This window comes from Drosophila kikkawai, chromosome 2L (assembly GCF_030179895.1).
Source record: "Drosophila kikkawai strain 14028-0561.14 chromosome 2L, DkikHiC1v2, whole genome shotgun sequence".
In the NCBI taxonomy this organism is placed as follows: domain Eukaryota; kingdom Metazoa; phylum Arthropoda; class Insecta; order Diptera; family Drosophilidae; genus Drosophila; species Drosophila kikkawai.
The window spans coordinates 30,447,886-30,458,697 of record NC_091728.1 but is presented as its reverse complement, the minus strand read 5'-3'; the positions used below and the strand labels follow the sequence as shown (position 1 = coordinate 30,458,697).

Sequence of the window (10,812 nt, the reverse complement as noted above, 5' to 3'; positions counted from 1 at the left end):
CAAGGCGGCCCTTTGGCTATGCGGCGACAGGCGACTTCGTATGTCCAGCATCCGGGAAGCCGATGGTTTCGTGCGTGCAGAAGTCGGTGGCTTTTGGATGTACAGTTGCTACCTTGCGCCTAGCCTGCCGTTGGAGGCGTTTAGCAGGATTCTCGACGAACTCTGCTACGACTTGCGCGGTAGGGCGAACGTAATAGTTGGAGGCGACTTCAATGCCTGGGCCCAGGAGTGGGGATCCACAGCGACCAACGCCAGAGGACGGGTGGTGCTAGAGGCGTTCGCCTCGACGGACGTTGTCCTCCTGAACCACGGAGAGAGGCACACGTTTGTCAGAGCGGGAGCTGCCTCGATCATTGACCTCACGTTTGCGAGCAGTGCAAACTCCCATAATGTCAAATGGGAGATCAGCGACGCATATACGGGGAGCGATCACGAGGCTATCCTCTGTTCGGTAGGAGAGTCCGAGAGTCCTCGCGCCGTGTTGAGACCCAACAAGGCATACCGACCGGACACGCTTTGCACACAGAAATTCACGGACGCACTGGAGGGCATGTCAGCTGATGAATCAGTTGGAGCGAACGAGTTGGCGAACCAGACCGCTGCACTTATGGAATGTGCCTGCGACAGGAGCATGCGGCTGAGAGGGGCGTTTCGGAGGAACAAGAGGCCTATGTTCTGGTGGAGCGACACGATAGCCGACCTCCGGTCCACTTGCCTTCGCGCGCGGAGACGTATGACGCGGGCTCGAGGCTCGTCCAGAGTCGCCGAGTGCAGCGAGGCATACAAAATGGCACGGAAGACTCTCAAAATTGCCATAAGGGACGCGAAGAGGCACAGCTTCCTGCGGCTCTGCGACGAAGCGGAAAACGACCCCTGGGGCGGAGCCTATAGACTGGTGGTCAAAGGGCTGAAAGCGGGTAGCACGGCCCCTTCTGACCCGGATACACTGGACGGAATAGTGCAAGCCCTATTCCCGAGGGGAGCACCGGTGACCTGGCAGAGCAGCGCTGTGAGTCATTCCAGCGACGCCTGGGCGGTTTCGGACGAAGAGGTGACCAGGATGGGACGGAGCGTGCGCCCCAAAAAGGCGCCGGGGCCGGATGCAGTGCCTAACCGTGCGCTGAAGCTGGCCATCGCGTTGCACCCAACGGAGTTCGCCGGCCTATACTCAAGGTGCCTTGAGGAGGGTACCTTTCCAGCATGTTCTCGTAGATCCTCTCCAGCTCCTTGTCCGAGGAGAATCCTGCCCGGCGCATCTGCAAGCGAATGTCGATAAGGTAGTCCTTGAATGGTTCATTGGGCTTCTGGAAGTGTGTCCTTATCTCATCCTACAACCGCTGATAGTATCGCGGTGGCAAGAAGAATCTAGGAATTCTCGGCGGACCTTGGTCCAGCCGTCGCACAGTCTATTTTAAGATGTTTTTCGTAGAAGATATGAGCATTCAAAGTTGAACTTTTTTTCGTTTTTTGCATAATACCAAAAAAAATTGGTAAATTGGTCGACTTTCAGGTAATATTACACAAAAACCATAAAACCAATGGTCATGGGTTTTACTTTAAATGATAGAGACATTCATAAACTGTAAATTAACCCAAAAAAAAAACGGCACTTTGGTTTGGGCTTGTACAGGTAAATCGCTACCTGCCAGGTGTCAATTTTTTTCACCTTTTTTTGCCTAAAGTAGTCTATAACTTCTGAAGCCGATGAAAGCCACCGACTACACTATGTCTACAAGTTACGTGGATATTTCCTGGACCAGAATTAACTTTCATCGGCTGCGTCGAGCTGCGTCTGCGAAAATGCAACGACATAAACCAAAGCTACTCATGGTGAAATATACCAAAATACCGACACAATTTCATACATTCCAAGAAATATTTTTTTTTCAGTTTTCAAATTATTTTTATTTGAGCAAATACATAAAAATAAACATAAAAAATTAAATAACAAATATTTTTAAAAATTGTTTTCATTGAAAAAAAATTATTTTTTCACTTTGATACCCTTTAAAAAGGCGTATTTGTGGGCGTGGTAAATTATGCAGTACATATATACATTTTACAACAATTACCTGTCCAATGCCGTTTAAATTATTCGATTACCTTATTTGGTTCAAAAATTATGATTTTTGCAACGGTAAATGAGAAAAGGCGCTACTGTGCGTCGTCCCGTCGAAAGAAAGGCCCCACTTGGTCATCCGATCGATTAAGATGGCCCCTAAGCCGGCGTCGCTCGGGGAATGCGCAGGTCGTGGAGGCTCTTCCGCCTTCGGGCGTCGCCCTGTAGCGGGTGACCTGCTACGCGGCAGAAAAAGCGAGGGTGGCACCAGCGATGCCGACGTGGTCGGTTGCGGCGAGATGAGAGACGGATCTAGCGGTATAGGCGACTTCATTTCGCCAGTGGGCTACTGTGCGTCGTCCCGTCGAAAGAAAGGCCCCACTTGGTCATCCGATCGATTAAGATGGCCCCTAAGCCGGCGTCGCTCGGGGAATGCGCAGGTCGTGGAGGCTCTTCCGCCTTCGGGCGTCGCCCTGTAGCGGGTGACGTGCTACGCGGCAGAAAAAGCGAGGGTGGCACCAGCGATGCCAACGTGGTCGGTTGCGGCGAGATGAGAGACGGATCTAGCGGTATAGGCGACTTCATTTCGCCAGTGGGCGCGTTCCCGAACCGGCGTTCCAGCTCGTCGAGCCGATCCAGTATTTCCTCGGAATTGCCTGGCTGCCGCGAGAATGCTATGAGCCGCGCACGTTGCTCATCTACCGTGCCGCTTCGTTCGAGTCCGAACTCGCCGAGGATGGCTTCTAATTCCATCTTTTTGCGGTAGCTTATCCACGTGACGCCCATGGGTCGCAGGAGACGTAGAGAACAAGGATTAAAAGTAACAACGGGGCTCGAGTGAGTGGAAACGGCAGGATACCGTGGCAGCGACCTGGTTCTACGTTGTCGGATACGAGTTTGCGGAAGTGGATCTCGCAGGATCCGCACTGTGTGCACGTACACCCTTGGTTTGGATCTCGCAGGATCACTGGGCCTTTGTCCCGAGAATTGTTTTCCGTTGACTCGTTTATTATTTTCTTCGATTCCTATTGTTTTATTCAGTATTAAATTTTAATTATTTATTTACTATTTTATTGTTATTTTATCGATATTTTGAGTTATTCGATTCCGATTCGTTTTAGCGATCGGTTATTATTTATTCGATTAATTTTTATTCGATTTTAGTATTCTCGGCGGTTATTTTTATTTAAATTTTATTGTTGATTTATGCCCTATATTTGCATTTATTTTATTTGATTTGTATTTATTTATTTGATTATTTTATTTGGTTTTATTTTAATTTGATTATTTTTGGTTTTATTTATTTTATTTCGATTTATTTTAATTTTTATTAATTCATTTTAATTTTTATTGTTTCCGTTTATTTATTTGCTTTAATTATTAATTATTTTTGTTATGAAATTTGTTATTATGTTCTAGGCGGCAGGATCTCGCAGGACTCTTTGAGGATTCGTGGGCGTCCTTAACTTGGTTTAAGGATAGTGAAAATCTTCCCGGTGTGGAAGGATACGACGACGAGTTTTGATGAGTGGGTCTTTCGAGGTGTAAGGTCTGCGACGATGTGTATTCAACGATGGTTTTAAGAGTGTATTAAAGACTGCGAGCGATGTGTATTCAAAGAGCTGATCTTGCGAAGTCTGTCCCTCCTAGCGAGGGTCCCCTGTATTTATCATAATGCTTAAGCTAGCCAACGCTGCTGCCGCGGGCAGAGCAGAACTGGAGATGTGTATGGGCCCCGTGTGTGTGTGCTTGAAGCGTCCCTTTGCCGGCGTTGACGCTGGCAGTGACGTTGACTACGATTTCTCCCTTTTCTCCTGTACTTTTGCCGATTTTTGCCGGCGACCGTACGTCGCGACACGTGGGACGAAAATTTCTTACACTCGCAAAAACGAATGTGCGCTGATCGAAAAATATGTTTATAAAATTGTAACGTCCTGTCGTCCACGGGTAGTCAGCGGGACGTCCAGGGTCTGTGCAGATATATTTATTTGGTTCAGGCGTGGTTGCTGTAAGAGATTCCGACCCCGTCCCAGAGTAGAACGCTAGAGGATTATGCCGTAAATGTATCTTAATGTTTATTTTCTTAAAAGGTACAATTTTCAATAATTTCATGCCGGATCTCGATTCTGGGGTACGCCGTAGTTCCGATTCGTCCTCCTCGTCCCGAGTGCGGCTGTCCGATAGGGGAATGCCGATAGTTCCGCCAGGGTATGGGCCTTGAAAGCCACCCAATAGCGAATGCGTTCGGACTCGAAAGTCGTCCACGAGAGAATGCGTTCGGACTCGAAAGTCAACTGAACCCACGTTTTTTGGACTCGAAAGTCAGCTCGGACTCGAAAGTCAGCAGAGAGACGTTATGGTCGGACTCGAAAGTCTGCAGACTCGGGGACTCAAAAGTCAGCAGAGAGCAGGGATCGTAATATTTTTATAATACAAATTATGAAATAAGAGTTATTTTACAATTATATAGAAAAAATAGGAAATTAATTCTTATTATTCAAGTGTTATAAAAAAGTTGTAGAATAATTATTATTTTTCAATTTGTATATAAAAGTTGAGTTATAACAGTTATTTTCAATTTTTAAAATAATAATTGAAAATTAAAATTATTTTCCAATTTTTATTTTAAAAATTGAAAATAATAATTATTTTCCAATTTTTATTTTAAAAATTGAAAATAAAAATTGAATCGCAATAACTTTCCAACGGAGCGGTATATCTTAAAGATTGGCATATATAATGATTCTACGCTTCAATACCTTTCGTTTGATGTATATATTGTGGTTATTGCATGTACACAAATATGTACATGAACATAAGTGCATATAATAAAAAATTCACCGTTTCACAAACAAACATGAATACTGAGATAATTACCCAGCTACAGGTAATAATATTTAAACATAAAGGTGACAATTTATTATATATATTTTTGTTATCTGCATTTTGGGCTTGCCATTTGTAAAAGGTATTTTAGTATCCTTGTTTGTTTGGGAAATGTAATAAGCATTACGTATACGCATATTTTTATGCATAAGCAATAACCACAATATATACATCAAACGAAAGGTATGGAAGCGTAGATTATTTATATATGCCAATCTTTAATGTATACCGCTCCGTTGAAGTTATTGCGATTCAACCCTCCCCGCTGGGTACCGGCTCCAGCAGAGTGGACCACGCCCAACGGCACATTGCCGGCCGCCTTGCTCCGCCGGATTCAAGGGCGGCTGGCGATACCAAGGCGACGGACGACCCGGATCTTGGAGGAGGAGGCGAGTCAACGCTTCCGCGTCCAAATAAATCGAAAGGGGAAAGTCATCGTCACTCTCCAGCCCTCCCGAAGATGGGATGGGGTGTGACGAAGTCACAAAAGTCCCTATTATAAATAATGTAAATATTAGTTAGGTTCATAGTTAAGTTTAGTAATTAATATAGGGAGATAAATTAGGATCAGGCATATCATATACCACTGCACACACACACACATACACCCCTACACATACACCCCTATACACCCCCATACTACCCAAATCCGACGCCGAGGATAAGGAAGAGGAGGAGCTGAAGCTCACGCGGGCTGAGTGCGACGAGAAGCTTGGCATTCTGCTGGAGAAACTGCACAAGCAGATGCAGGATAAGCAGGTCCGCCATATCAACAACCGCATGCGGGAAATGGTCACCGAGATGAGGAGACTCAAATCCTGCATCGAGCAGTCGGTCGAGAAGGCTGTGGTCTCGGAGAGCGTTTGCAGTAAATGCGCCCAGGCCTCACCGGATGGGAAGTGCAGCGTGAACAAGGGGCAGCAGACGACTGCATTGAGGACGAAGAACCAGGCTGTCCAGACGGACCCACGGCGGGGACAAAGCCAACCCGAGGGTGCGGTCGAAACCCTGGATCGCCCCGGGCAGGCCCAGCAACCAGCTCGCAAACCGCCAGCCCGGACCACCGCCCGTGCAGCGGCGCGCATGGAGCCGGAACATCGGCAAAAAGGCTCGGCGAAGACCGCAGGGCCTGTTTCCGCTGTTTCCGCTGTGACTTCGTGGAGCACGGTAGTAAAGAAGAAGAAGCCGTCTCGCAGAACACGACCCGACGCAGTGGTAGTGGAGGCAGCAGGGAAGACCTACAACGAGGTCTTGGCAATGGTCACGAGAAGAGACGACAACCAACTGTCTGACCTGGGAAGCGCCGTAAACAGGGTTCGCCGTACGGCAAAAGGAAACCTACTCCTGGAGGTGGCAAAAGGCAGCAAGGGAAGCGCCGAGTCCATGAGAGACAGCATCTCCCGAGTCCTTGGGGACGCGGCGGAAGTACGGGCGCTGACCGAGGATTCGAAGGTCTGTGTCTTCGTATTAAGGGACCTCGACGCGATTACGTCGGAAAGCGAGATCCGAAACGCCTTCACAAAGCAGTACCAGCTTAGTGAAGGGGCAGTCAAGGTCCGAAGCCTCCGCCTCGGATACGGAGACTCCAAAACAGCGGTGATCAGCCTGCCTTGCTCTATGGCCAGAGAGGTAAGGAAAAGAGGCGAGATTCGAATAGGATGGACGCAGTGCAGAGTGCGTGAGCGCGAGGGCCCTCCTCGATGCTTTAGATGCCTGGAACTGGGGCATATCGCCAGCAGATGTAGGAGCCTTGTGGATAGGAGCGGCTGCTGCATCAGGTGCGGCGAAGCAGGACACTTGGCAGCCACGTGCAAGAAGGAGCCGGTGCACCCCCTCGGTAAGAGTGCTGGCGGCAGCGAGACCAACGGTCGATCCGGCAGCAGAAGCAGCCCGGTCGGAACTGGCGGTGAGGGCCCCCCAAGGATGTCATGCAATTGATTCAGCTCAACCTGAATCATTGCAGGGCGGCGCAGGATTTGCTGCAGCAGACGGTCCGCGAGGTATCAGCTGATGTTGCTTTTTTGAGCGAACCCTACAGGGAGAGGGAAGGAGCGGAGTGGGCCAGCGACCGCACTGGCAAGGCGGCCCTTTGGCTATGCGGCGACAGGCGACTTCGTATGTCCAGCATCCGGGAAGCCGATGGTTTCGTGCGTGCAGAAGTCGGTGGCTTTTGGATGTACAGTTGCTACCTTGCGCCTAGCCTGCCGTTGGAGGCGTTTAGCAGGATTCTCGACGAACTCTGCTACGACTTGCGCGGTAGGGCGAACGTAATAGTTGGAGGCGACTTCAATGCCTGGGCCCAGGAGTGGGGATCCACAGCGACCAACGCCAGAGGACGGGTGGTGCTAGAGGCGTTCGCCTCGACGGACGTTGTCCTCCTGAACCACGGAGAGAGGCACACGTTTGTCAGAGCGGGAGCTGCCTCGATCATTGACCTCACGTTTGCGAGCAGTGCAATCTCCCATAATGTCAAATGGGAGATCAGCGACGCATATACGGGGAGCGATCACGAGGCTATCCTCTGTTCGGTAGGAGAGTCCGAGAGTCCTCGCGCCGTGTTGAGACCCAACAAGGCATACCGACCGGACACGCTTTGCACACAGAAATTCACGGAAGCACTGGAGGGCATGTCAGCTGATGAATCAGTTGGAGCGAACGAGTTGGCGAACCAGACCGCTGCACTTATGGAATGTGCCTGCGACAGGAGCATGCGGCTGAGAGGGGCGTTTCGGAGGAACAAGAGGCCTATGTTCTGGTGGAGCGACACGATAGCCGACCTCCGGTCCACTTGCCTTCGCGCGCGGAGACGTATGACGCGGGCTCGAGGCTCGTCCAGAGTCGCCGAGTGCAGCGAGGCATACAAAATGGCACGGAAGACTCTCAAAATTGCCATAAGGGACGCGAAGAGGGACAGCTTCCTGCGGCTCTGCGACGAAGCGGAAAACGACCCCTGGGGCGGAGCCTATAGACTGGTGGTCAAAGGGCTGAAAGCGGGTAGCACGGCCCCTTCTGACCCGGATACACTGGACGGAATAGTGCAAGCCCTATTCCCGAGGGGAGCACCGGTGACCTGGCAGAGCAGCGCTGTGAGTCATTCCAGCGACGCCTGGGCGGTTTCGGACGAAGAGGTGACCAGGATGGGACGGAGCGTGCGCCCCAAAAAGGCGCCGGGGCCGGATGCAGTGCCTAACCGTGCGCTGAAGCTGGCCATCGCGTTGCACCCAACGGAGTTCGCCGGCCTATACTCAAGGTGCCTTGAGGAGGGTACCTTTCCAGCATGTTCTCGTAGATCCTCTCCAGCTCCTTGTCCGAGGAGAATCCTGCCCGGCGCATCTGCAAGCGAATGTCGATAAGGTAGTCCTTGAATGGTTCATTGGGCTTCTGGAAGTGTGTCCTTATCTCATCCTACAACCGCTGATAGTATCGCGGTGGCAAGAAGAATCTAGGAATTCTCGGCGGACCTTGGTCCAGCCGTCGCACAGTAGCGCCTCTCGAACAATTAGCGTTGCAAAAATCAAAAAAGTCATGTTCGCAAAAACGATTTTAACCATACTTATTCGACAGAAAATTTCCCAAGGATTCCGAATCTGCAATAAAATCTATTTTAAGATGTTTTTCGTAGAAGATATGAGCATTCAAAGTTGAACTTTTTTTCGTTTTTTGCATAATACCAAAAAAAATTGGTAAATTGGTCGACTTTCAGGTAATATTACACAAAAACCATAAAACCAATGGTCATGGGTTTTACTTTAAATGATAGAGACATTCATAAACTGTAAATTAACCCAAAAAAAAAACGGCACTTTGGTTTGGGCTTGTACAGGTAAATCGCTACCTGCCAGGTGTCAATTTTTTTCACCTTTTTTTGCCTAAAGTAGTCTATAACTTCTGAAGCCGATGAAAGCCACCGACTACACTATGTCTACAAGTTACGTGGATATTTCCTGGACCAGAATTAACTTTCATCGGCTGCGTCGAGCTGCGTCTGCGAAAATGCAACGACATAAACCAAAGCTACTCATGGTGAAATATACCAAAATACCGACACAATTTCATACATTCCAAGAAATATTTTTTTTCAGTTTTCAAATTATTTTTATTTGAGCAAATACATAAAAATAAACATAAAAAATTAAATAACAAATATTTTTAAAAATTGTTTTCATTGAAAAAAAATTATTTTTTCACTTTGATACCCTTTAAAAAGGCGTATTTGTGGGCGTGGTAAATTATGCAGTACATATATACATTTTACAACAATTACCTGTCCAATGCCGTTTAAATTATTCGATTACCTTATTTGGTTCAAAAATTATGATTTTTGCAACGGTAAATGAGAAAAGGCGCTACTGTGCGTCGTCCCGTCGAAAGAAAGGCCCCACTTGGTCATCCGATCGATTAAGATGGCCCCTAAGCCGGCGTCGCTCGGGGAATGCGCAGGTCGTGGAGGCTCTTCCGCCTTCGGGCGTCGCCCTGTAGCGGGTGACCTGCTACGCGGCAGAAAAAGCGAGGGTGGCACCAGCGATGCCGACGTGGTCGGTTGCGGCGAGATGAGAGACGGATCTAGCGGTATAGGCGACTTCATTTCGCCAGTGGGCTACTGTGCGTCGTCCCGTCGAAAGAAAGGCCCCACTTGGTCATCCGATCGATTAAGATGGCCCCTAAGCCGGCGTCGCTCGGGGAATGCGCAGGTCGTGGAGGCTCTTCCGCCTTCGGGCGTCGCCCTGTAGCGGGTGACGTGCTACGCGGCAGAAAAAGCGAGGGTGGCACCAGCGATGCCAACGTGGTCGGTTGCGGCGAGATGAGAGACGGATCTAGCGGTATAGGCGACTTCATTTCGCCAGTGGGCGCGTTCCCGAACCGGCGTTCCAGCTCGTCGAGCCGATCCAGTATTTCCTCGGAATTGCCTGGCTGCCGCGAGAATGCTATGAGCCGCGCACGTTGCTCATCTACCGTGCCGCTTCGTTCGAGTCCGAACTCGCCGAGGATGGCTTCTAATTCCATCTTTTTGCGGTAGCTTATCCACGTGACGCCCATGGGTCGCAGGAGACGTAGAGAACAAGGATTAAAAGTAACAACGGGGCTCGAGTGAGTGGAAACGGCAGGATACCGTGGCAGCGACCTGGTTCTACGTTGTCGGATACGAGTTTGCGGAAGTGGATCTCGCAGGATCCGCACTGTGTGCACGTACACCCTTGGTTTGGATCTCGCAGGATCACTGGGCTTTTGTCCCGAGAATTGTTTTCCGTTGACTCGTTTATTATTTTCTTCGATTCCTATTGTTTTATTCAGTATTAAATTTTAATTATTTATTTACTATTTTATTGTTATTTTATCGATATTTTGAGTTATTCGATTCCGATTCGTTTTAGCGATCGGTTATTATTTATTCGATTAATTTTTATTCGATTTTAGTATTCTCGGCGGTTATTTTTATTTAAATTTTATTGTTGATTTATGCCCTATATTTGCATTTATTTTATTTGATTTGTATTTATTTATTTGATTATTTTATTTGGTTTTATTTTAATTTGATTATTTTTGGTTTTATTTATTTTATTTCGATTTATTTTAATTTTTATTAATTCATTTTAATTTTTATTGTTTCCGTTTATTTATTTGCTTTAATTATTAATTACTTTTGTTATGAAATTTGTTATTATGTTCTAGGCGGCAGGATCTCGCAGGACTCTTTGAGGATTCGTGGGCGTCCTTAACTTGGTTTAAGGATTGTGAAAATCTTCCCGGTGTGGAAGGATACGACGACGAGTTTTGATGAGTGGGTCTTTCGAGGTGTAAGGCCTGCGACGATGTGTATTCAACGATGGTTTTAAGAGTGTATTAAAGACTGCGAGCGATGTGTATTC

General features: G+C 48.1%; 1 protein-coding gene across 1 annotated transcript; it reads left to right on the top strand.

Annotated features, from left to right (window-relative positions):
* Nucleotides 1–2,211: 2,211 nt before the first annotated feature.
* Nucleotides 2,212–8,298, top strand: LOC138928645 (uncharacterized). Its single transcript, XM_070286010.1, has 4 exons — nt 2,212–2,410; nt 2,500–2,651; nt 5,606–6,723; nt 6,909–8,298. The coding sequence occupies exons 1-4, from the start codon at nt 2,212–2,214 to the stop codon at nt 8,296–8,298; spliced, it is 2,859 nt and encodes a 952-aa protein (XP_070142111.1).
* Nucleotides 8,299–10,812: the final 2,514 nt, after the last annotated feature.

What these genes read in the sequence shown, in the direction of transcription:
- LOC138928645 (XM_070286010.1), top strand. Translation starts at nt 2,212, where the DNA reads ATGGCCCCTAAGCCGGCGTCGCTCGGGGAATGCGCAGGTCGTGGAGGC. An exon ending in TAGGCGACTTCATTTCGCCA is followed by an intron (nt 2,652 to 5,605) that starts GTGGGCGCGTTC and finishes TCCGACGCCGAG; the next exon opens with GATAAGGAAGAGGAGGAGCT. An exon ending in AGGAGCGGCTGCTGCATCAG is followed by an intron (nt 6,724 to 6,908) that starts GTGCGGCGAAGC and finishes GAATCATTGCAG; the next exon opens with GGCGGCGCAGGATTTGCTGC.